At 38.4% G+C, this 27389-nt stretch overlaps 1 protein-coding gene across 2 annotated transcripts; it reads left to right on the top strand.

The window, feature by feature from the left end:
- On the top strand, nucleotides 1-27301 carry ano5b (anoctamin 5b). 2 transcript variants are annotated; one of them, XM_042412739.1, is made up of 21 exons: nucleotides 1-315; nucleotides 5136-5180; nucleotides 10776-10840; nucleotides 12490-12597; nucleotides 17431-17499; nucleotides 17715-17999; nucleotides 18263-18382; nucleotides 19183-19298; nucleotides 19424-19558; nucleotides 20342-20447; nucleotides 20659-20719; nucleotides 21254-21405; nucleotides 21548-21622; nucleotides 21739-21964; nucleotides 22076-22254; nucleotides 22475-22572; nucleotides 23561-23691; nucleotides 23873-24078; nucleotides 24239-24426; nucleotides 24644-24749; nucleotides 24855-27301. In XM_042412739.1, the coding sequence occupies exons 1-21, from the start codon at nucleotides 240-242 to the stop codon at nucleotides 25077-25079; spliced, it is 2772 nt and encodes a 923-aa protein (XP_042268673.1). In that variant the 5' UTR covers nucleotides 1-239; the 3' UTR covers nucleotides 25080-27301. The 2 variants fall into 2 exon arrangements, with proteins under 2 accessions (XP_042268673.1, XP_042268682.1); XM_042412748.1 differs by lacking the exon at nucleotides 5136-5180.
- Nucleotides 27302-27389: the final 88 nt, after the last annotated feature.

The raw sequence follows: 27389 nt of genomic DNA on the forward strand, positions 1-27389 counted from the left end.
TTATGTGTGATCTGGTCTTCTCGGGTAGCACCAGGGATCTCCGCAGGGTACAGCCTCAGTGAAGGTCGCTTATAATGAAAATATGATGCTTTTTACATCCATTGATCAGACTCTGACTCATTGGTTTTGGTGAGTGATTAGTTTACATGGTGGAGTCTTCATCGACCCGAGTGGCATCCTCACTGCGGTCTCCACTTTTTTGAGAAGGTGAAGCTATTATAATAACACCGTCGGCCGCTATGAGACGAATAACGGGAAAGGCGAAGGATGAAACTTTGATCGAGCTGCAGAACGCGACGGAATCACAGACTGGAGGTAATTTAATTAATATGTACTCATTAACCTGAAACAGGAGCTGGGAGTCGTGGGGAGGTACAGTAGTTCTCTGTAGCAAAAGTAGCCCACTGCATGAAATGACCATCCTTAAGAAAAACAGTATATCCTCACATTTAAATTAGAGCCTGTAAATAACTATCATAGCAAGTCATAAACGATTAAATACATATTATAAGGTCAATGTAGACTCAATTCAGCAGACCAATCCTGATATTGAAATGTCACAATGTTATTATAGAGCAAAGAAATTTGAGTTGCTCTATACATATCACTAGTTACCCACAGCCTAATTAAATAACTGTCCACAAAAAGGTGTTATTTACTGTTTGTTAAAAGTTTGGTGTCAATTTGACAGCTGTTCAGCACCAATGAGACTGCGCGTTATGACGTCACGCGCGAGAAGAATGGGGGGAAATTTGGGAAGGATTTGGATTAATTATAGTCATCTCTGTCACAGGTCAGGATTGTAGTGGATGGCATAACGGCAGGATAAACCCACCATTTAAGAAATGACTTTTATGCAGCCAGAAGAGTTCATTCTGGCTGTGTAAAAGGAGTGTAACGTTACAGCACGTTAGCAGCAATCCTGTGACAAGCAAGGAGGCAAACACATCAAAACCTGACATACTGGGTGTTTTGGTGTGCTAACTGTATGTGTGTGTTTGTGAGGTTATTTAGTCTCTTGCTTTATGTCATGGGAACTTTCCTGAAAGCCTCTTAAATCTTGTGACGGTGGGGTGAGTGAGGTCACACTGGCAGGTACTCCACAAACAGATGTGTTTCGGACGGATTTATAGGATTTAGGTAAATTAAAGTCATTCCTGTTAGAGGTCAAAACTGTGAAACCACAGTAGATACTGTAGAATAATATCCCAGCTCGAGAAGCATCTTCATCTCCATGTTTTTCAATGACACAAGAATGAAATGGTTATAAGTGAAACATGTAAGTGAGGTAAACAAATAAGTGCCTGTATGTTTTCTCCTTTCTGCTATCTGTCAAGCTTAGTATGTGTGTCCATATCTAATGGAATGGACTCCTCAGAGATAGTCAGGTTTCATTGACTTTTAGTTTGTGGTTTCAAATGGTGGTCACCAGAATCCATCAGGAGGTTAACAGATAGGCTTTCAGACTGTTGTTGTCCTCATAGTTGTATCTTCTTTTACATAATCCATGTCTCACTTATCTGAGGGCCCAAAATGCCTCATCTTCACCATGTCACATACCCTCTGTTTACATTTTCAACTCCTTACTAAGGTCGACTCAAACTTTTCTATCATTTTCAAAACTACTGACTCTAAGATACAGTAAGTGCATGGTGTGTATTGATCTACCATATTGTTTGACCCCTGCTTGTCAGAACTTAAGATGATTGGAAAAGGAAATTTGAAAAAGTCTGGTGCCTTGTGATAAGAGCAGTACTGCATTTTAATGAAGCTGGCTCAAAGAAAGACAAACTAAATGTTGCATTTTAGTCTTGTTTATTCAGAAACACTGGTTTTAATAGACAATTAGTCTAAATATCTCTTTTCATTATAATGTAATATGAAATGCATGTTAGTACTCTGTAAGCAATAGACGTAGCAGTCACTGCGCTTCTAGTTATTTTTATGGCTTATTTCAATGGCTTCATTTGATGTACATACAGCCACCAAGTAGTGTATTGTATATCATGAATGTCCTGAAAGGATCTTATTTATTTAGTTTTAGGCTGCTTTTTACTTACCAATCTAGAAATGCAGCACAGCATATAGATTTTTTTTTAAAGTCCTTGATTATAGAGATGTGTCAGCTAAACTGCTATTAAAATATGTATTTACAGTGCATGTTATAATAGCAAACAACATGTAGCTCAGTTATAACACATAACTTTTCAATGGAACCAGTGCTGATAACACTGCATTACTGAGAGATTATCAAGGGAAATTAAAAATAAAAAGAATTCCTTTCCCAGCAGTCATGTTGATACAAAGTGTGTTGACTGAACATAATGAAATACCAATTTGAACATTGTAATTCCTCCCATTTTACTGTGCTAATCAGTGTTTCTTGTTAAGAAAGACACAAGCCTTTTTGTCTAGGATGAGCTGTAGGTTAATAGACTGTTTGTTCTGTGGCTTTGTTACAGCTCTTATCAGGGCAGACCTTCAGCCACACGTGAAAGGAGAGGAAGAGCTCTGTCCTCACCTTATTATGTTTGTGTTCGGAGTGTATGACCTTGTTCACAGCTGCCCAAATACTGTTTATAGACTTAACTGACATGACCAACTTCCTACCATCGGATGAACACCAGATGCACTGTTACATTACATACAGTGTGGCACATGGCACGTTTTCTAAAACAAAAACATTTGCTGTATGCAAAAACTCAGCCGGTACTTGGTCGCGACTAATTATGACACATGAAATGTCTCCCCCTTTAAGTGTCCTTGATAGTAATTACACATAAGGATAAACTTCCATTTAAGGTGATCTCTGCTATCAGCAGCGTAGCTGATGAAGTCATCTTCCAGTCAGAGATGAAGCAGAGCCAAAGAGTTGCTATGGAAACGGGCCTTGTAATTGTATTACCCCTTTGATGGAGGCTCGATACTAAACAAGACATATGAAGCATCTCAACGGAGGTTTTCTTGCAACGTACTACAGTAGAATTGTTTGGGATGTCTTTTTATGTTGCTAGAGCAAGTTTTAGAAATAAAATGATCCAAGTTTAGAACATGGCCTCTATATGCTCCCTTTTTGCTTCAGCCTATTTGCCTGCTCTTTCAGTACATGGATATGAAACACTTGGATGAGTGGAAAACAAACTTTCTCAAAAGCCATTCAATTATGTTTTATGTATGTGAGCTGTTTATAGAATAACGGTGCCTGTAGGGACTACAGTATATTTGTCACGGTGCATTACCTCTTTGTACAAGTTTCCCAATCTGATAACAAGGCAACTGAGAAGACAAAACAAGCATATTTTTATATCTGTCATCTCAGATGAATCATATCAAAACCAGTCAACCAGGCCAAAGGTTGCCTATCAACAAATGAATGCAAGAAAGCTTATTTCTGTCCTAATTTGTGTAGACCAGTATTTCTTGGAAACAACTCTTTTCTCAACATGCCTTCCTTAACAGACTATCAAAGATATCAAACAGGGTATTTAAGTGTGTTATGTTGTGTTTTATGATGATTATACACCCTCCGCTTCACCCTGGACATGACCTTTTGCATAAGAGTTTGTGGTATCTTTGCACTGTTCAAGCCTTCCGGGGATTGTCAAGGAAACTTCCCTCTCGGGCCTGCAATATCCTGATGATAAGAATAGCAATTTGTATTCCCAATGACAATTTGGCCCCAATGCAAACACAAAAGTACAACTCCTATGTTTTTGTTACTTTACATTTGTTTTTACATTTTTATTACTTTATCAAAGGTTTTCTCTATTTGTTATTATTTACAATGCATAATGTGGTTCCCACAGAAGAAAAATATAGGAAATCTGCAGCCATATCCTAAGGTTCTCTCAAGACAATATAGACTTAAAGTGCTTAGGGGAAAAAAATGAAATTTGAACATCTACAATATCAATTGGCCAAACTCCATCTGCTGATGAAGATCATGGGATATGATCAAAAGATCCAGAACAGCTACCAAACAGACTTTGAAGTCAAGAGACTTCAGAGGTCAAGAATGAACTCCGAGACTCAATACAAGTTATGTTTTTAACTCTTACCATACAAGATTGTACACTTTTGTACATGTTATGTGCCTAATTTTTTCCTCGAGGGCTTTAATTTAAAAAAGTCATACTTCACTGCTGTAATTTATGAATTTTACTTTCATAGAAAGCTTGCAAGCAGGTTTGACAGGAAATGTGGGCAGAGAGATAGAAGACCTAGGCTCCATTCGAGGTCAGGATGTTGTGGTTGCATTGTTACATGCACCAAGCCTGCAAAGCCATAAAGACTCTTATTTCTCACCAATGTGTGGTATAAGAGTCAATATTTCCATGTAATGCTTTAACATTTCAAATATGAGTGCCTGCCACATTTTCCTAATGTGCAGGAGGCGGCCTCCCAGCTTGTCTAGTTCAGTGTATGACTGACTTTGAGTGGGACCCATTACATTTAGTACTAACTTTTATCACATCATTCAGGTACACACAAGTCAGCCATCTGTCATGAATGCCTCCTGTCTAGAGGGAAGTTGTAGGGCAATCTGTGCCACGTCTACATCATTTACCTTAAGAAAAGGTTTATTTTATCATAACCCAGAGCTGTGTCAGTCTACATTTGTTAAAGTGTACGACGTAACAATAATTCGAAGAACTCCTATCTAAATTTAAAAATAAAGGTGGATCTGTTTGAGTGGCATAAGTGGGACAGTTTGAGTGCACTGACGGCTTTGTGAAAGAGCTACACAAGAGCTGTTATTGGTGTTTTTTTTCAGACAGTAGGTGCTGTAAAAAACACCCACAGGGCCTGCTTGAGTCATAGTAAAAAAAACAATTTGGTTAGTTATTGAATCAAATGTGAACTACTCACTTTATCAATTCTAGCTTTTTAGTACTGTTTGTTCAGATGCTCTGCTGCAGATGAAAGTCCTGGTCTGATTGCCAGAAGTGATAAAATGCTTTGCTGAACATTTCAGTTATTTATTTTTCTCTGCATTTGTTCGATTGGCTAAGTGGACCCTGGGCACAGAGTCTGGTATTGATATATTAACACTTAAAAAGCAGGCACGCTTTCTTCTCCTTGCGTACAGTTTAAGACTACCTTCTAACTTGTGTCTATCTGTCTGTCCTTTAAAGATGGTCTTGCAGTGTTGACTGCATTCAGGATAAACCTGCACTCAGGTATGGTATGGGCAGATCAGAGGCTTTATGTGATGCCTGTCTGTCCGTCTTCTCATCAGTGTCCTACTTTTCTCTTATGTCATCTACGTGATCTCTCATTGTGCCAAACGGCTGTTTCTGTTTTGGCTGCTAATTCCTCACTGCTTTCTGGTCAGTGTGCTAATCAGACCCAAATGTGTGTTTGTCTGTCTTTCAGCGTTCATCTCAGTCTCTGATTGTATCTGCAGAGCCTGGCTGCTGATAGTAAAGTGCGCTGTATTCTGTGGCTGAAGTGTCAGATCTGCACTGATGCATGCACACATATACTGTAGTCAGGCATGTGCACATGGTAACATGTCAGTTAGAGGTGGGCAATGTATACTGTGTCAACCATCAGATAATTTGCTTTATTGTTTACATGGTGATCTCTTTAATATCCCTTGTTGTGTCATGCCACAACATAAAGTTACATATACTCTTACAGAATATTTTATCCATATCAGACCACTCCTAGTGTCATTCATACATGTGCACAATTGGAGTGCATGATCTTTTAGCATAGTAGTATTTGTTATGGAAGTTTTTATCTTTAGGGGTTACAAATTGGGTTACATTGGGTCATGCCTGGGCCTTGAGGTCACACTATAATTCATAAGTAGAAGGAGACATTCTCTCCTCTCCTTGAGACTCGGAGTAACTGTCTGTGTTGTTTGGGGAAGTGAAAGCCTCTCTGACAGAGGGTGATTTGGCATTGCTGTGGTTACCAAGGTTGGAGGGGGCCTTGCTAGACAACACAGATAGGTGAATGCAGAGATTCCATGGCATAATCAGACATTCAAACCAGAATGTGTTGACGGTGACCCGAAGTTCCATGCAACGTGACCTGAACTGACACAGGTAAAGTGCAGTACCTTGTTTAGAAACTAGTGAACCAATTAGACTAATTTTTCATATTGTAGGCTGATCTGTTGGGGTTAAAGACTAAGAGTCAGACCTTCAGAGGGCAGGATGGGAAGAGACAGCATCTTATGCAGAACATCTTGATGTGTACTGTTTCAGTTCTCCGCTTGGCCAAGTGTTTCAATAAACATTCTCAGCATTAAGACATCAAAAGTTCATGTGCACTTTCTCCACTGAGGTGCTAACCATCGCTCAATATTTCCACAACAGTATTTAGTGTTTTTAATAGCCAAGGTTATCATAACTACATGGTATTGAAAAATACACATCATATTTTGTGTTTGTGTGGGTGTGTGTGTCGAGTGGGGGATATTGCCACCTGCCAGTTACACAATCACGTCATGGGCAATGGAAACTTCATCAGGTTGTGGTGAATTTACCTTTAGTATGATTTGGCTTGGGAATAGTGGATCTGTTTGTGTCAAGAGAGGGATAGAGAGACAGAGAGCTGTCTCTGATGTTGTTTCTCTCTGCATGACAAGTACATTCCTCTGGGAACTTATACACAAGCGGCCTCCTATTGTGATATACCATAGTCCTGTACTGCAGGTTTCCTCTGCTGATACCTGCAGCTGTTCAGAGGGAGGGAAAATCATCTGAACCAAATTCTGATCACTCCTCCCTGGCCTTCAATGCAATGCTGGTGAGTGGAGGAGAAGCTGGCATCTCAGGCTCCTGGTCAGATATTTCTCTGTGGGTCTGACCTGTGAGTGGTTTAACTTGAGAGCTGTGGGGATATCCCTGGGCATCCTACTCCAGTTTTGAGTGTGGTAAATGCTTTTCCACTGCTCGATAAATGGGATTGGCTTGTATTTTTAAGGAACTTGTTTGACAAATTAAGGCTTTTCTATCAAGGTGTACTCTGCTACAAAATGTCTACCTGACAGGTGGATTTTCAAAGGAATATGTTGGGCCAGAATTGTCTTGTCTGTTTTAGACAAGATGATGATTATATTATGAAAGAGGCATGGCTATTACCTAGGCCCTTGGGTATGCCAGGTTCTTACCAGCCATTCCCTTGAACCTCAAGTTGCTGTCTTTTGTGTGCAGCCTTGTTCTAGGCACTGACCACTTTGGAAAGAATAATATTCACTGTCTACCTCAGATAATCTGAAAGTGGCTGCAATCCTGTTTCTGTTTTTCTTTAAAAGGAAATTCCATTGATCTTACACATCGATATCAGTTGACTTAGCCTGTGAAAAAATTTGCATAATGCTTTACAAAATCTGAAAATATAACCCAGATGATATCACCAGTTATTTCAGTTATTCAGTTATGGTTATTTCAGCTTTGGCTTGAAGGCTACAAATTTTTAACAAAAGCTTGTGTTACAAATTGGGGGCATGTGGTTTAGAAGACATGGATGTTTACCAGGCAGGGAGGGTCTAACGAAGATGAAATCCAGTGTTTTTGGAGCTTGACCCATGCTAGGGAAAAATCAAGATTTCTAAGCTGCAGCAGCTCATGTCACGGCTACAGTTTTTTTTTGTCTCATGAGTCCCCAACTTTACAGAAGTGTAATACTAAATTACTGAGTTAAGGTGATTGCCTCATATTTACACATTAATCTTTAAATTCTTTAAAACTTTTACTATTCTGTTCCACAGAGCAACAGATGTAGGAAGTGTGAGTCTGGATAGAATTAGGCCATTTAGGAATGCGGACCAGTTAATGGTGTCCTTGGCAAAGCCTGACAGGGACAGTTTTGTTACCAAACAAAGGCCTTGTGGATGTTATTGGACAGGTCTACTCCAGTTCTGGTCTCAAGGCTCTTACTAGGGGTGGCTGTGGCTCAGGAGGTAGAGCATGTTGTTTACTAATCAGAAGGTTGGTGGTTTGATCCCCAGCTCCTCCAGTCCACATGTTGAAGATACTGAATTGCTCCCGATAGCTCTGCCATTGGTGTGTGTATGTGTGTGTCAATGGGTGAGTGAGCATTAGAAACATTGTAAAGCAATGCTGCCAGGCTGCCATGCAAGGTGCCAACCTCCAGCAATGCTGCCAGCCTCTGCCGTCTATATGCGAATGGACGAATTTTGGCATCTGTTGTAAAGCGCTTTGAATGGTGGGTAGACTAGAAAAGCAGACCATTTGCTAGTTGGGATTTAAACTCCACAAGTTGTTACCACACTTTGGGGCCCAGTTTGGGAGTTTTATTTTTCAGGACATTTGTGCTAGTTGGTTCTCTCTCACTGTCACAAGGATTCCCCCATAGCAAGACGTTAGACATGTCTATACCCCAGAGTAAGACATGTAAGAGAGGAATATCTCTGTCAGCCTCTAGCTTATAGATTTTTGTCACTGTCAGGCAGCAGTGCTCAGTTGTGGCTGACCATTTGGGACACTAGTTCCTCCTAGACAGTGGTTAAAAGTGTTACTTTAATTTAGAGCCCATGGGAGCTTCCTGACATATTTTATCTGTAAGTTGGCATTCTGCCAATCGACGTGTTCACAGGAGAATATCTCATCTACTGTAAATAGAGTATCTGAAGTGTAACTGGGTTGCTTGACTGAGAGGTGCTTTAAAGATCACAGCGTATGTGCTTTACTTTCAAATGAGTTATATTTGGTTTTCAAAAACCAAGATAATTGCCAAGGTAATTTTGCATGAATGAATAACTATGTATTTTGAATGTACAGTACTTAAGTGAGTGAACACTGATGCCCATTTGTTCCAGTTAATATGCACAAGAGAGTTGCTCTACACCAGGTTTTTTATCTGTGCTGTAGTCTGCCATAACTGCTCAGTTCTACAGAACAGAGGGCAGGCTAATCTATGTTTTGACCCCTTTCTTCAGTTATTTGCCTCTCTGTGGAAGTAGATATCACACACGGCTGGCCCTTTGCCTCTATTTGCTCAACCCTGGCTCTGATAAGTCTGTGCACATTTGGAGTGAGACCAAAAAAGTGAGACCCAAAAGGAAAGAGACAAAAAAAAAAGACTGCCAAGAAAAAAAGAAAAACTTTAGCCGGACAGTCAACAGTACTTCCCAGTAGCCTGATGGAAAAACCACTCTGTAATTTGTTCTTTGTAGACCTTTTGGAAGCCTACGCTCTAACTGATATAACACATTTCCATTCCTCTGTGGTGAGTCTCCCAGCCTATCAGAGACCTTACACGTGCAGGCACTACAGTCCTTCTCTAATTGGCTGATACTGCTGTCAGTCAGATCATTGTGTCTAATCAGGGATGGCTGCCTGTGTGAAGCTGGAGGAGGCTGGAGATTGTCCTTTGTGTGCTGAATTCATCCAGGGGAGGTAGGACTTCTGGTACCGTAGAGACCCAAGCCCCCCGTGGCCCCTCCCCCTCACTGATGTCTTCATACACGTTCCAGCCTCCCCCCACAGGAAGTGCTGTTTTCCCACCATTCAGGAATAAAAGAGTGCCAGGCAGCAAGCAGAGCAATGCTACATGAGCACATTCCCTCTGCCAGAGCCCGCCACGCAGGGAGAGAGCAGCACTGCTGGAATGTTGTGTGTCGTTGCATTAGAGACGGAGAGGAGTGTGTGTGTGTGTGCTGCCTTTGTGTTTCTCATCTCTCTTTTAGCTCATATTAGGGCTTACAACATGGCAAGTATTTGATGTTGCCAGGTGACTGGAGGATTTCTACTGGGCCCTTGTCAAATTGAGTTTGTCTGGGATGGATGGGCGGCCATAACAGTTATTAGCCGGCTGAATATCCTTAAAGGGAAAGTTTGGGTTTGGCTGTACTTAAAATATTATTATCTTTCATGGTGCATATCCTGTATGCATATGAACAGTGAGATTAGTCTAGTTCAGCTAAATTACTGGATATCAGTGAGAGCAGTAAAGCAGCTTAACTCAAGATAAAAACACCTACTTCACATAGCTGAGGGTTTAATAATGTGATTTCTACCCATCGTGCTAGCATTAACATTTTCCTAAAATGTTTTTAATAAGTTCATTTGAAATTCTAACAGTTATATTATGTTTGGAACCTTATAGTTTGTATAGTTCTCCCCCCTTTGGGTGTGGGTGCATGCAAATAGGAAAATGGATCAGACAGGAAAATCAGCATTCTTCCCTATCCGTGAAGTTAGCAACATTGTAAATGTTTACAAAGTTTGAGTTAAGATGATTCTGGTTTCGCAGCCATCCAGTGATTGAGTTAAAATCTTGGCTGCATTACCCATCGACATGCCTTCAATCTGCAGGCAGAGCTATAAATAAGACATTCATGAGTTAAACCATTCAAATATGGAAATCCTCCCCAAAAATGAACATTCAAAGACGTTTAAAGACATAATGCACGATAAATGTCAGGGCAAAAAGATATAACATTACAGTGAACACTTGTGATTCAAAATCACTAACATAAAGCCAAAGTCTTTAAGTTGTTAGACCATCTACTAGATCTAGTAACAGTCATAGTTACATTATAATCTTAGTTTTAGTCGTTATTGTTGTGTAATAACTATCTTTCAACTGAAGAATTGCACTAATTCTTAAGTTAGTTAAAGGTAACATTTTGACATGTGAATGTTGTTGTTAAGGCTAATTGTATCATATTTATTTTACACAAAGTTCAACTTTCTATCATGCTGTGTATTCTACCTGAATACATATCATCAATGTATTTTCTATTTTCCTTTCAGTGCATAAGTTGTCATTTTTTCTGCTTATTTCATTTGCAGATGAAAACAGTGGAAATGGCGTCAGTTCATTATCAGACAGATCAACACTGCCTGGACATACAGAAGTAAGTTCAAATGTATTTGTGGGGATTTAAACTAATTCTTACATCGTCACAACATAACAGTTTTTATTTTGATTGATTGGTCACAAACCAAAATCAGTTGTCCTGTATATGATTTTGTGTTTTTCTTTTTGTCCAGCAGATTGTTTGTGTCAGTGTTTACGTTTGTTTGTTTTTACAGGCTATCATGACCTTTTTGCTGACTCACCACTCACGCTGATTAGTCACAAGACCTCTGCATCTCAAAGAGCTCCTCTCATTTCTCTAACAGCGAGACAGAAATAAACTGTCGCTGTTCAGAAGGGAGCCTGTTAACAGTCTGTTGGATTTGCAGTGATTCAGATAAAGGCCATGAAGTAGATGGCTTTATCCATCTTAATTCATAACGCTGATTATATTATGTTTCTGTGATATATGACTCTAGGATTCAGCTCATTAATATCAGTGCTAATCTATTTTTAATGTTCTCATTAAGTCAGAACATGCTTACATAACATATTAAGCAGCGTTCACACCCAAGACAGTCTGTTAGTGGATGTGAGGGTCTGATAAAGAAGCGGGGCGTGGTTCTCTAAACTATCAAACATAACAAGAAGGGCTTCATAAAAATGACAGATCATCACTCAAAAATAAAGCTGCAACTAAAGATTATTGTCATTATCGATTAATCTGCTGACTATTTTGTCAATTAATCATTTTGCGTATAAAATGTTCAAAAATAATGAAAGTTTTTAAATGTCTTACCAACAGTCCAAAACCCCAAAATAATCTATTTACTATAAGGAATTGAAAAGAAAAGCCTTAAATCGTCACATTTGAGCGGCTGAAACCAGTAAACATTTTGGCATATTTGCTTAAAAAATAATTATTAATCGATTATCAATCATGTACAAATACAGGCATACTGTACACTCTATATAATAGACACTGGTTATCTTACATATTGTAGATCATATTATACATTTTCATGTGATTATTACCAGCAAGAGTGCTGTTTCTGATAGTAGAGACTAAGATATGAAGGTCTTCGATATAGAGCATGAGGAGCAGGAGGAGTTTTTTTTTCATGCAGAATAACCTTAAATGTTCAGAGTTACAATTAAAAAAAAACATTTGCACAATAATGAAAAAGAATCTATGTCAAAGAATTTAAAGTCAGGAAATAAGACAATGATTGATATACAAAAGTTTATAGAAAACATGTAGACTACTATATGTTCGTCCTCCACCAACAGCTAAGTTTAGTGTAATGATAGGCTGTAACTGCACTGTGTCCATGACTCCCCTGTTTTATGTGGGTTTTCTATACAGTAATCATGGCTTCTCTCTGCTATTCTTGTCTCCAAACTAAACATTCTCTCAAAACACTTTTCGATACTAGCTTATGCTGACAAGTGAATAGTTTAATGCCTAGAATCAGAAGCCACCACAGTAATTTAAATTACATGTATGATTTGTCTCTCTATGAATCTAATACTGTATATTTATCAATTTTAAAGTCTGTGCCCTTCATTTCTGTCTTTAGGATTCTGACAGTTTCATTACATTTTCTCAGTATGTTGTCAAAGTATTGTGTGCTCTTTTCTTTAGGTTTCTTCCACTCCGTTAGAAATCTAAAAAATGTTGTTTTCCACTTGTTGTTTCTCACATAGATGGACAAGCTACAACCAAACAAAGACACGGTGTTCTTCAAGGACGGGGTGAGGAGGATCGACTTTGTGTTGTCTTACGTGGATGACAAGGATGGAGAAAAGAAACAGGTAAGTGTAACAGAAAAGTCTCAAGTTGCCGTTAGTTGACTACTCAGCATTTTACATTGCGGCCAGTGACTAACTGTGATGCTGTTGACTTTATTACACAATTTATGTTCATGACAGGAATACATGGCACCACAAAGAGGAAGTGAGATGACAGTAACAGATTTTCCACTGACACAAGACTTGAAACAATTAATGAAATTAACAGATTTTAATATATTTTGTTGTGTGTTTCATTGTAATAGTTTCAAGAAAAAGATGTTTACCAACAGATAATTGTGGTAACATGAGGTGGATACATGAATACACACCATATTTGACAGATATATACATGTACCATAGCTGTATGAAGTATGAATCATGTGATTGTCAGTCACATGCCAGTAGGATTGATGGTAACTGTTGGAGGGAGGAGGCATCGTTACACAAAAGTGAGCCAGTTGTATCACTTCTTCTTGTACTCTCAGCTGTCAATATATTTGAATTCATTTGGATTTTAAGCAAGAGTTAATGGTTTCCTCTAACCATCACTAGCTTGTTTCACAGGATGTCAGGAGATGCCCACATTTTCATGATTGTACCTAAAATTGGGCATAAATCTGTTTATTCTGTGTCCTCTATTCATTATTGTATCTTTTTTGTGATTGTTTGAATTCCTGTGGGGTTTTATGTTCACACCAAATGCAATGTGAATTTTCACCTTGCATTACTCGCGCAAGTTTGGAATCATTTATATTTATATGCCCCAAACAGCAAGTGAGCAATGGCAGGAACCGACTAGTCCCCACCGGGACAACGGGAGCCGGTGTGGTGATGTTACTGAGGCTCAGTCCTCCTGCTAACAACAGTCATACTGACACTTATCTGTAAACACTGAGAGATACATTATCAACTCCTCTCTGTTCATTTTGCTGTGATAAACTGCATTAATGTCTCACAAATTTCCCTCAAAAATCTGTTGATTTACTGCACTTCCCAGATGACAACTACAGACCTTAAAGCAGTATGAACCCAAAATAAACTTAGATTTCGCTGTAATTAAATTGCAATAAACGAATCAAAAGGATGCCGAAATAACTACATCATGATGCAGATTTGTAAAAAATCTGTATTCATACTTTGAAAGGTCTGTCCACAAGACGACAAGCAAACAAGTTTTAAAATGCTTGTTTTCTGAGTGAGAGTTCAGATCAATCAGAGCTATGCTTTGAAAACATAAGCTACTCCATCCACACTCAAAATAACGTCATCTAAAGGCATAAATACAGCAGCAACATATTTTTACACATAGATAGCTACACACTATGTAAATTTAAAATTATATAAACTCACCGGCATTTAATATATGTATATTATTGATGACAACAGCTGAGGGGTGTGTGTGAATCTTGTGAAAGTGTGAAAAGTTAGACTGAGAAGTGAAAGTGAAGTTAAATCAATTTTTTAATCCCAAAAGTTTAAAAAAGAAACTCCTCCCACCGGTAAACGGCTCTGGATTAGAGCAGAATCCAGTGTGACTGGTGTAGTGGTTTCTCCAGAAATCATCAGCTGCAGCACCAACGTGCTCCCTGGCTCTCTCCTTTGGATGTGTTCCCGCCATGAGAAAAATTATACTTTGCGTTCTGTGTGAACACATCGTTACTCTTTTTACATTTACTCTTGTGGACTCTATGTGTGTGTTTACTTGATACTTACTGCATTGTACATCCTTTGTGGACTTAATTTTCTTCTTTCACTGGTGATACTTTCTTCCTGGCATGAGTCACAGTGTATCTAGTCTATACTTCTATGAATTCAAAAATCTTTGGTCTGACTCTTGTTTATGGAATCTCATAGTTTTCTGATTTGTAATCACTATAATTGAATTTGTTGTCGAATTGCACAGATTTTACTATTTCACAATTGCTTCCAAGGCTAACTACTTCTCTTCAACCTTTATTGCAAATATGTTTACCTCAAATATGACCTACTTTTAAGTATGTTATTGCCACACCAGCATTAATCTGAGCTCTGAAAAGGTCACAGCACAGAGACTGTGTTAGTAAAAGTCTTGAATGACTGATGTAGGCGATGTTTCTACCACTGTACCAAATGTCTTAAAATTTAACAAGGTTATATCTAAAACATGAATGTCCTCCCTGTGGTGGGTTTAACTGGGTCAGTAATGGAGGGTTTTGTCTCCACCTGTGTCTGTTGATAGGCACAGGAAGTGTCCCTTAAATCCATTTAGAAGTAGTAACAGAATTTGTTTTTAAGTTGTTTTTTTGTGAAAAGCTACACCCATAATCACACCCACCTCATGCCCTCTGTTTTGTTTTTTAATTTTATTTTATTGAAGGTCAGATGCAAGTCATCTTGTAATTTAAGCAATATTTTCCTTCTATTTTTCTTTTCTTCAACAAACATCCCTCCCACCCATCCCCTCCCTCCATTGTCCTGGAGCTCAATAAGGTAAAAGTTCATCACAAGATGACACTGGTTCCATATGAAAAAATGAAGCAGAGCAGAAAATGGAAAAGGTTTTGTAAATAAATTGTGTTAAGTCTTCACCACCTGCTATCTATTGTTTTCAAGAATGGATGTAACATTAAATAACATCCCAAATAACATTGGAAAACATTAAATAATAAATTAGTAATAATAATATGAAATAAGGACAGAGAAGATAACAATCAGAGCAAAAAATACAATGAATAAGAAAAAAATGAATAAATAAATAATGAATAATAATAATAATAATAATGATAATGATACTAATGATGGAAAGGAAAGGAAAAAGAAAAAATAAATAAATAAAGACACCAGCATGTGGGATAATGTGTTTAAATAAACATTGGATTAAATAATAAAATCTTATATTTTATGCTTTCAAGTGCATAGGGTGCCACTCTAATCGAGAGCCTTATCACAGGTAGCCGTCCATTTATCAAATCAGGGTCGCCATGTTTTCAGGAAGATATTATCTCTGTTAGTAAACTTATAGCAAAATGTCTCCATGTGAAGCTCATTCCTCAGATCCCTAAGCCACTGCTGGAATAGAGAACTAACCTCTCACTTCTGATGTTGTAAGATAAAGAGTTTGGCCAACAGTGTACAGAAGTGCTTGGCCCTTATATTTATTAACAGAAGGATTAACTACCACTGTAGCAAAGATAGTAAGTAGGGGATCTGGTGCGATAGTTTTATTAAAGGCCTTGGATATACAGTATAGTCAAATATAAGAGTCCAAAAGGAATTTAACTTTGGGCAGGACCAGAACTGATGAGTAAGCGTTCTGGTCTCTTGTTTACATGTATCACATAAAGGAGAGGTGTTGGGTTATATGGCATGAAGCCTGGAGTTTTAATAATGGAATCTGGGAACTATGAATTGTACTAAGGTATGTCTGGCATCTAAAGTACTATGCTGAATATTGCCAAGAACTGCCTCCCACACTTTTTTGGAGATTTCAGTATCGAGTTCTTGTTCCCAATCATTTTTCAGTTTGTTGTAGGACACCACTACACGAGTAAAGTGTCATACAAGAAAGAGACTGATCCCTTAGTGCCGGGTACATGACGAGTGATGCTATCCAGTATGTTATGTTTGGACCAATGTTCATAATGTGGTACATGAGTCGAAAATAAATAAATAAAATAAAATAATAAAAAGAAGTAACTGTAGAAATGTGCTGATAGTAGATCCTGAGTCTGTTGTAATTGTTGGAAAAACACAAAGTTTCAACATACAAGTCCTTTATTGTGACTCTCTTTCCAGATAGAAAAGACTTGGTCTACTCAGGCAGAAGGAAAGGTTGTGACAAACTGGACTGCCTATGTCTTAGGCATGTTAAGGAAAGATTGAATTTGTCTCCATCCTTTTAAGGAGTAGAGCATAATTGGATTATTTATATAGGTTGGTATATTTGCCCTAACTGGATTATTAAGTAGTGCAGGGACGTAAGTGTGACCGCTTGTAACCAGTTCAGTCTGAAACCATGAGGGTCTGTTCTTGTGGTTTTGGTCTGCTGGCAGGAAACCACACCAAAATGTTACTACATTCAGATTGGCTGCCCAGTAGTATCATTTAAATTGTGATAAACCAAAGGCTCCCTCTGCTGTACATATTACATAGATGTTTTTTTGATATTCTGGCCTTTTTGATGTTCCAAATAAAAGATGATATGGTAGAGTCCAACTTCTTAAAATAGTAAGGGAGAATAGACACGAGGATGCATTGAGCAAACATCTTTATGGCATTAATCCGACCGACTATAGAAATGGGTGATGTATTCCAAAATTCACTGTTCTGTTTTAACTGTTGCATCTTGCATTTCCAGTTACTTCTCAAAAGTTTCCAATGCTCTCATGTAGCAATTATACCTAAAGTTTTGAATTGGTCCCTTGCAGACTTAAAAGGTGGTGCGTAGAAAACGTCTGATTTGTCTGTTATGGGCATCAGTTTGCTCTTCTCCCAGTTTATCTATAACCTCAAAAGCTTCCAAAAGTACCAATTAAGCGTAATAGTGCTGGGATGGATGTTTTGGGGCATGACAAAAACATTGTTATATAGACTAGAGATAGATTGTTGACTGTGTTATGAATTTGAATCATGCTTCCTGTTAAACTAGTCTCTGTTCTTTGCTCCTTGATCTCTGTTTGGGAAAATACATTCATGGGAGTTTTGAGACACCAACTGACAAACAAACAAACAGATAAAATCAGTGAGTGTTTTCAGAAAAACCTCAGACCAAGACCATGTTAAATTTCTCGGACACAGAAGGGCAAAGCTGAAAACTTGCTGAGACTGGTGTGAGTTTGTGTGGCTCTCATGCTTGTGGTTTGTATTTGTCCACAGGAAAGGAGGAGGGAGTTTGAGGCCAATCTTGAGAAAGCTGGACTGGAGCTCGAGACAGATGACAAATCAGTAAGGAATCCAACCACAGAGTACTTGCACCACCTAGTGGATTGTACACTGAGGCACAACATGCTGTAGAAAAAAAATCTTAAAGGGATGGCTCAACACAAAACACATTATACTGCTGATCTGAAGTATTTAAAAGAAAATGTGCAGAAATTCTTCACCAATAGTTGAAGCTTACAATATTTTCTTTTTCTTTCTCTCATCTATACTGGAATCAGGCCTCCAAAGACCAAAAGACATACTTCTTGAAGATCCATGCTCCGTGGGATGTTCTGGCCACCTATGCAGATGTCTTGAAGATCAAGGTTCCCTTCAAGGCGAGCGATATCCCCAATGTTAAGGACGTCCCACTGGAGTGGCTCTCACATCCTTTCCGCCTGCCAGAGCATATCATGCACCCCCAGCCGGACTACTTCACCCACGCTTTTGACAAGACCAAGACGGACTTCTTCCTTATCAATGACAAGGACACATTTTTCCCACCTTCCACAAGAAACAGAATTGTGAGTGTTTCTTAAAGTGTAATTCTCTCTAAAAGGAGAATTTTAATTATGTTACACTGTAAATATGTGTTGAGTTTTTGGTTTTAGTATTTATCTAGTCTAGTAAATCCAGTTTAACTCTCACAATTCTTTGTGGGGGTTTATATTTTTTTATTATTTTTGGAAACAGCTTGTGTAACATGAAAGTAAAATATAAATGCATTTAGCTAAAAAGAACAATGGAATCCAAATCTCTTAATCCCTCGTTAAATCTCTTTTGTTAGGTGTACTACATCCTGGCTCGTTGTCCGTACTACAAAGAGGGCCGGAAAGACAGAGACAAGACGGGAATCAAACGATTACTCAGCAACGGGACCTACACAGCAGCCTTCCCACTTCACGATGTAAGATACATGCAAGAAAAAATGAAATGAATATGCATAGATTTGACATACAAATTACATTTACTGAAGTACTTTAACATACTGGCACATTAATAAGCACTTACTCTTTGTGAGACTTTTTAAATTCTGCCTCACTACAGAGGTAGGTGACTGTTTACTGTATTACAGTACTTTTATTTGAACTTTGCAGATAATTTTTTATGCAAATCTAACAGGATATAAGCGACCCAATTCCATTTTAAGTAGTTAGAACTACAGTAATGTCTGGACCATACACAATGTTAAAATGTTACTAACATTTCAACACATGATAATTTTAAAACACTGAACGGAGCAGTTACTTACAGTAAAATGATTGCTTCTTTTTATGACCCGGCACATTTTCCTATCATGTCTACTTTTACTATTACTATTTTGACTGTGGTAAAAGTGTTAGTAGTAAAACTGGCCGATTAAACTTCGAGAGCAGGACACAATTACTTTTCTGTAAAGTACATTTGCATAATTTGTGTATTTTACAGTTCCAGAGCCACAATATTTTAATTAGCATGACCTTGATATGAGAATATATCCCCTATTCAAGTCTATTTGCTGCTATATAAAAACATTACATTACAAAAACTCAGTGTTTTCCTTTTCAGTTAAAGGGAATTGTGTTGAAACTGTTATACAGTTGTTAATATTAAGAAAGGGTTAAAGGATTGTTTGACATTTTGGGAAATGTGCTTATTCATTCTTTCTTAAATTTCCAGAGATGTTTTCCTCATCAGCCGATGTTGCTTTGTCTCTTTTCCTCTCAGTGTCGTTACTGGAAACGGGCAAGAAATGCTGAATGTGAGAGCGAGCGCTACAACCTGTACGAGCACTGGGCCAGGTTTCTCTGCTTTTACAAAGAGCAGCCTCTTAACCTCATTAGGTAAAAAAGCAACACCTTTGTTTTTTCATGTAAGATTTTCCATCGATCACTGAAATATGTTCACTTTGGATTCTGATTTTGAAACCTGAATTAGACAGGCTGTTAAAACAATTCTTTGCTTGCAGGAAGTATTATGGGGAGAAGATCGGGATCTACTTTGCCTGGCTGGGATTCTACACAGAGATGCTGTTCTTTGCAGCCGTCATGGGTCTTATATGTTTCACATATGGAGTACTCAGTTATGACGACAACATCTCAAGGTTAGGGGAGTTGATGACCATATGGCCAAAAATATATGGACAAACTTCTTCTCAGAACAGAAACAGTTTGAAAACCTTTCTGAAGCATAAATCCCAACTCTGTGTGGATCATTGCCCACACAAACTTCCCCTACCTCTGATAAAGTGCAGCACACAGCCACTTGACTTTGCTTTTCAATGAGCTTCCTGGAGTAGGGAGACAGTCCCAAACAGAGCAGAGGCTTCTATAAGCAAAGGGGAACTGAGCTGACACAGCAAGGAAAGGAACACTGCAGTAAAAACACATGTTTTTACAACTTTAAATAACTGTAGGCTACACTAGCATATGGACTGTCAGGAAATGCTAAAACATGCACATGTAATCCAATCAATCTACAAAAATAACATATTTTACACTCAGGTCAACCTATTTTAACTTTTTTCTCAAAATATTACAACGTTTTTCCACAAGAATTAAACTTTTTTTTATTACTTAATTCTTAAAATCTCTGGGGTTTTTTCCAACTAATAATTTTTTATACCAAAACCATGAAAAAGAGCCCTAGACAAAAGTTTGCGGACATGTCCACTTACTTTTGGCCATACAGTATGATTGGTGGGAATTGGTTTTCTTTTCCCTACTACAAATCATTTACTGATTGAAGAGTGAATTACTGCTATCCCTCAGAATGGATGCTAACAATCCATTTTCAAGTAATACTGCTTTGTATTTACTTCAGAAAATGTTTACCTTTCATTGCATTTATTCGTATTGATTTTCATTCTCTTTTATTCTCCTTTTAGCAAAGAAATTTGTGATGCTGACATTGGAGGCACTATCGTGATGTGTCCACTTTGTGATAAGAAGTGTCCTTTCTGGAAGCTCAACTCTACATGTCTCTCCTCCTGGGTAAAACTTAACACTCAAATTTAAAACCACAGATAACCTACATGTATATATGACACATTTAAATTATACAGTAGTGTGTGAAATGAGTCATTTAATGTCTGCAGTAAAATGTATCCTGCAGAGTCAGCAGTATGTCACCCTGTTCATGCTCAGCGTGTCTCTTCTTCTGCTCCTCTATGTTACTTAACCTGTTCCATATTCTCTCTTCCAGCAATCCCATCTGTTTGATAATGAAGGAACAGTATTCTTTGCCATATTTATGGGGATTTGGGGTAAGTCTCCATCAATGCTGCTCTTACTGTGTTTAACCCATGTAGGAGATCTAATGCACCCCCCTCTTATAAAACAGATTCTCACAGTTAAAGTCTTTTCACACCGAAGCATCAACCAGCATCCATACTGCTTAAGCCCAGATCACCTTGCAAGCACCAATTATGTTACACTAAGTGGTCACATAGCTTTTCCAGGACACTGCAGACTAGAGCACCTAAAGGCTGGAGTCATACAAGAAGACATAGCCAAAATACCTTTAATATGTTCCTATAAATTAGCTGGAAATATGCTTTGAGCCTGTTTTTTATTGAAAGCATCACTCCCCAAACAAATAGCTCCGATCTAAAAACCCAACAAAGGCACTCAAAAAGTAAGAAAGGCCTCTCCGAAAAAGGAATGTGTAGAGAAATACACAAAGACATGCACAGCATAAACATTTGTCATCATACAACAATCATCTATTTGCTAGAGACGACTCCCAAAACAAAGATTTTACGATTTTTATGTTTTGTTTCGTCAAATCTTCTTGGCAGTAACTCTGTTTTTGGAGTTCTGGAAGCGGCGTCAAGCCCGGCTGGAGTACGAGTGGGACTTGGTGGACTTTGAAGAGGAACAGCAGCAGCTTCAAATCCGGCCCGAGTTTGAGATCAGATGCACTAACAGGAGGCTCAACAAGATCACAAAGGTGCTCCAGAAACTTTCTTTCAAACATGGGAATGAACATGTCAAATGTCATCTACTCCGTGATTTGCAAATACAAGCATGGTTAATCATTTTAAAACTATTTTGATATGTTGATATGATAATAATAGTGCATAATCTTTTAGGAAATGGAGCCATATCTCCCCGTCAGCAGCAAGTGCGCTCGCTACTGCCTCTCCTCAGCCACTGTCCTCCTCTGGGTAACTGAATATTCACCTCAGTTGTGTGTGTGTGCTGTTAACAATAAATCATAGTGGGTCATTTTCCATGCCTAGTCACATACTGCCAACAATATATGTGTGTGTGCTCCCCACAGATCTCTCTGATAGTGGCCTGTATTATCGGGGTCATAGCGTACAGGCTGGCCGTGTACGCTGCCTTTGCGAGTATCATTAAAGACCCCATGAGGAAGATCCAGTTGGTGGGAAGATTCATCACTCCACAGCTGGCAACTTCTGTCACTGCTTCCTGCATCAACTTTGTCATCATCATGATCCTCAACTTCTTTTACGAGAGGGTGGCCATTTGGATCACTGACATGGGTAAAGAGATTTTATCTAGTACAGTACAGAGGTAGAAAATTAGTCTTTTTCATCCTTTTGTCTTTTCACACCACCCTGATCTACTCATCTCCATCCATTTGCTCCCTGCAGAAATCCCTAAGACCCACCTGGAGTATGAGAACAGGCTGACCATGAAGATGTTTCTGTTCCAGTTTGTCAACTACTACTCCTCTTGCTTCTATGTGGCCTTCTTTAAAGGCAAATTTGTGGGTTATCCTGGTGAATACTCATACATGTTTAAAAAGTGGAAAAAACTGAGGAATGAGGAGGTGAGTTTTCTTTTTATTTGACCTTACTTACTCTTCTTTTGATATTTATTATTGATTTAAGTTATGTTGTGTACTGGACTGAGATGTTTTTCTTCAAGTTAACATCTCCATAGAAAAGGGCAGGTGTGTGTTCCTTACTTTATCATCTCAGGACTGTCACCTGGAAGTGCATTAAAATAAAATATGTTGGATAGAAACTAAAAATGTCTTGCTTTCTTAGTGTGATCCCGGAGGCTGTCTGATTGAGCTGACCACTCAGTTGGTGATCGTCATGGCAGGAAAACAACTATGGGGGAACATTCAAGAAGCCCTGCTGCCGTGAGTCCCTCAAATCTTTGTCCTCTACCCAGTCTTTCACTTCTCAATGATTCCCCTCACTCATTTACTCTGTGTGAAATTAGTTATGAGCCACAACAAGGCAACAATTTTACATCATAGATGTACAGAGATTTTTTTTTCAATCATTGTGCATGAAGAAATGGTTGTTATCCATTTATCACTTTGTGGAAACAACACTGAGCTTACCCACATGCACAGTCACTTTTAAATAGTGAGTTTTATTTTCACTTAAGAATGTCATATAATGCCACAAAAAAACAGGAATGTTTCTAGTGGAAAACATTTGCCACAAGTTTTAAGAACTTGTTTAGCCAACAGACTTTCTTTGCAGATTTAGACAGTGTCATTGACTTCATCCACAATCCGTTCCCTGGACTCGGGAAGATTTATAGGTTTAGATGCCATGAAAATACTTCAAAGTATATGAGAAGAAAATATTTTTAGTCAAATGGAATCCCGAGGGTTCATCTCACATATGACACCAGCAACACAGAAGACAGTACTTGTCAAAATCATCAAATTATATCACAAGTAAAAAACTCATGGTTTGTGTGTATTAATTAGTCTATTGTTGATTCCCTTTTGCTGAATAAAACAATCAGTGACAACAAAATTATTGAGAGCTATTTTATTGAATTAGAAGTGCTGTCCCAAACTTTTACGCCCACTTTTAAGTAATTTGTTCTCGTTGGATAATACCTCGTCCACAAGATAACAATTTGTGCACAGAACCTAAAACTGTTTCCACAAATAATATAAACATACAGTATATGGAGTTTTATTTTCATTCTCAATGTCTATTTGCCTGATTTCACTAATCAGAACAGAGTACTGCAGCTACTAATTGTGCAGTAGCTGTGCTGATCATTTCACTTTCATCTCTCTCTGGAAATGTCTTGCTGGCATTGTGCAAATCCCAGTGTCTGCAGTTTATTTATCTGGTTCTTTGTCATGGGCTTCTTGATAGGCTGTTGCGTAACTTGTGGAGTAGCAGAAAGGGACGACACAATCCTGATAACCATTACAGCCGCTGTGAGCAGGACCACGTCCTGCTGAACTTCAGCCAGCTCGGCTTGTTCTATGAGTACCTGGAGATGGGTGAGATACTTCACTGTCCTTGTTTTCAAATAAAGTTCATATCTAGACAGGAGAGCAAGATGAAGAGTTCTATAGAGATATATGAAGACTAATCAAGCTTATTTATCCCTATCTCATTTGTTTTCCACTCTTTGGTTTTCTTTTTGATAACTCTTTCTGGCTGCTCTCCCTGTCATTTCAGTGATCCAGTTTGGCTTCATCACTCTGTTTGTGGCCTCTTTCCCCTTGGCTCCCCTCCTGGCTTTGTTCAACAACATCCTGGAGATCAGGGTCGACGCCTGGAAGTTCACCACCCAGTTCAGACGGCCGGTGGCGTCTAAGGCCCGAAACATCGGAGCGTGGCAAGAAATCCTCAATGCAGTGGCAATTTTGTCTGTTGTCACCAATGTGAGTTTTGTGTAAAAATAATCTTTATATGACATTAAGGGAGTTTTTTTTACTGAATCATTTCTGTATGTTCATGTATGAAACATAACATTTTTTCTAGCAATGTTACTTCATTGGCAAACATTTCAACAGCAGCCTCTTGTGCTCTCTTTGACCTCAGGCGTTCATCATGGCGTTCACCTCAGACATGATTCCCCGTTTGGTCTACCTGTATGCCTACAATAATAAGTCCTCCATGACGGGCTATGTGAACAACAGCCTGTCAATATACAACATCTCACAGATACATAACGACAGCATGCCGGAGGAACGTGACAACTGGCTTGATAATTCGACCACCACCTGCAGGTATTAAGAGAAAGAGCTTGTCATGCATCTGGTGGTAGAATATTTTATAATTTGAAGAGTTTTGAGGTCTATTGTAAATGTTTTATATGCCAGTATGTTATCCAGAAGGGTGCAATGTATCATCTTAGTGGATATTTTTTGTTTAATAATTGCTGTAAAAAGCACAATTTGTATATTACTCTTTGTATGATGCCTCTCTCCTTGCTGTTTGGTACAGATACCGTGACTACCGTTACCCTCCTGGCCACGAGAAGGCGTACAACCACACTATGCAGTTCTGGCACATCCTGGCAGCCAAAATGGCCTTCATTATTATCATGGAAGTAAGACCTTTTTCTCCAATCCTCCCTCAAAGTATAAATACTTAGAATTTATTTTTCCAAATTACTTTAACAACAATCATGTGATCATTCCCACCCCCTCTCCAGCATGTGGTCTTTGTGGTGAAGTTCTTTGTGGCGTGGTTGATCCCGGACGTCCCGTCGGATGTGAAGGCACGCATTAAGCGGGAACGCTACCTGATTCAAGAGTACCTGCATAACTACGAAGTGGAGAGGCTCAAACTCCAGCTGAGTGCCAGCTTCATCACGGAGCCACAATCAGAGATTTCCTCCACGCCAGACAAACATGAAGTGTTATCTGAGTGCCTGTAGCCCTTGCTGCACACTGCCAACTAACCAAGCCCAGAACGGACATTTGTGGGAGTTTTACCCCCGCTGAGAACATCCGTATGCAAGGGCCTCTGTCTCTGAGATTTAAAACGCTATTATTTTTTTTATTTTTGAATGGACATTATCTTCTGACAAGGTGTAGTCCTATATTAGGATCTGTACAGAGGCATTAGAGAAAAAAAATCAGCATTTCAATTTGTTTTCAAATCAGCTTCTTAAATGGATGAAGCTCTTCTGTGCCATAGCAAATTGTTGGAAGGTTCTGGGATGAAAAAGATTGTATGTGCAGCTTGTACTAACACTCCCCATGTATTGCCTTCTCTCACTCTCTCCATGTCTCATAACTAAAAAAAAACTGTGTATGTATGTGCTGATAGACTTAGAAGTTGTGGTGTTGAACGTGTGACATTTAGTGTAATTACCCTTTAAGAAGAGTTGATAATGATATCATTAACTTAATTGCCTGCATGTGATTCTTCTAATGAGAATACAGGATGAAGGACTGAATTGCTCAAACAAGAAGCTACACTGTACGTCAGTTGTGAATCATATCATTGTCTGTCAATTAACTATGAATGAAGAGTAGAAGACACTCAGACTTAAATATTGTTAAATATAAGAAAATGTGAAACACATTTATATAAGAGGATATTCAAAACGAGTGGTGCGTATTCCTCAAACAGCTTCACTATCATTTAAAAGTAGCTACATAATGTTTAGTTCCACTGATCTTAAGCTGCGCTATAAGATTGTCAGTTTTGTTATGTGAGTGTATGATGTTTCGGGGAAAAGCTGTCAAAAACTGTGTTTAAAACAAAGTACCTCCCTCATACTGCAGCGATACTGTAACAATCAAAAGTGTGGCATTATTTCGACACATTCCACCCTCATTTAAGGGCTGCAACATTCATTTATAGTGAGACGGCAGCTGCGGGCTCACGTCCCATCTTCCAAATGTATTTCCAACTAGCTGCGGGACCAATTATAACACTTCTACCATCAGAAGAGACTACGTGAAGAAGACGCTGGAAGATCTCAAGACAGATCTTCTGTTTTATGCGTTGTGTGTGAGAGTTTTACTCCTCGTAGTATATACACGTGGATAATAAATGGCCTGGATTATTGTTTTCAGATTTTACATTATTCATGTCTCCATATATTGTAGGCAGATACAATTATAATCTTGATGTGAAGTGTTTGCAGTAAGAAAGCAGAGGAATTCTTGTCCTGGTTGGAATACATGTGAATGAGAATTTCAGTAAAAATAAAAAGAAAAAAACTACCTAATCACTTCTAGCAACCAGTTCATACTCTCTACCTGGTTACTACATGTTACTGTAGACAGTCAGAATACGTTATCTATTTAAATGGGTTGTAGTGAAATTATTTTTTTGATCTGTGGCTGGTTTGTGGCTTGAAGCATTTGTGTTTAGAGCTGTTTCATTATCCACTTTGTTACATTTTTCTTTTAAGTTTCCTTTCAGTACCTGATTTCTTACTACATCACCTCATATTAATAACCATCAAACCGTGTTAGGACAGTTCGTAAAGTATCATTTATGGTATAAATTGCTACTTTATCAGGGGACCAGACAAGTAAAAACACTCCATCTGCAACACTTTATGTGAGAGACAGCTGTAATTATTACGTAATTATTATTATTAAATATGTTTTTTTTTTACAGCAGTTTAGGCATTTATCAGATAGAGTGAGATGTTTTTCTAATCTTCTAAAGTCTAACATTGATTTGGTAGTTGTTTATATTGAAACATTGTTCTGAAATGATGCACTTGTTACTCCAGATCTCCGCCATTCTGATTTGACAGTCAAAAAGTAAGCCTGACTTACTCCAATCTCAGGATTAACATCTTCAGGTGTTTGTTGAGCATCAGCGTGCAGTTGCGTGACCCTGCTGCAAAAGTGCACGATATATTTCCAAAACAAACAAATGCCTTAAAAGTCTGTGTTTACTTGTTTTTGTATGATTTTGTAATGACGAAGTTTCCTATCTGAATTCAAAAACAAATTTCATATCATGTGTTGCTGCTGTTGCTGCTAGTTATTGCAAAATAGCCTGTTTTGTCTGTGCATGCATTGCTGTTATGTAAATATGTTGTCAGTCACATTCTGATTGCATTGTAGGCCGTTGTACATAAATGCATTAAAGCTGATAATATTTACAATAAATGAAGAAATAACTATGTTTAAGGCTTTTATTTACATTTTGAAGTTGTCCATTTTGAGAGAAGTGCAATGCCTTGTGTGACCACCAGGTGGTGTCCAATACCCAC

Source organism: Thunnus maccoyii, chromosome 1 (genome assembly GCF_910596095.1).
Source record: "Thunnus maccoyii chromosome 1, fThuMac1.1, whole genome shotgun sequence".
NCBI classification, from domain to species: domain Eukaryota; kingdom Metazoa; phylum Chordata; class Actinopteri; order Scombriformes; family Scombridae; genus Thunnus; species Thunnus maccoyii.

Coding starts and splice junctions, on each gene's coding strand:
- ano5b (XM_042412739.1), top strand. CDS start 240: ATGAGACGAATAACGGGAAAGGCGAAGGATGAAACTTTGATCGAGCTG. Junction 12,598..17,430: donor AGGATGGAGAAAAGAAACAG/GTAAGTGTAACA, acceptor ATTTGTCCACAG/GAAAGGAGGAGGGAGTTTGA. Junction 21,623..21,738: donor CAGCCACTGTCCTCCTCTGG/GTAACTGAATAT, acceptor TGCTCCCCACAG/ATCTCTCTGATAGTGGCCTG.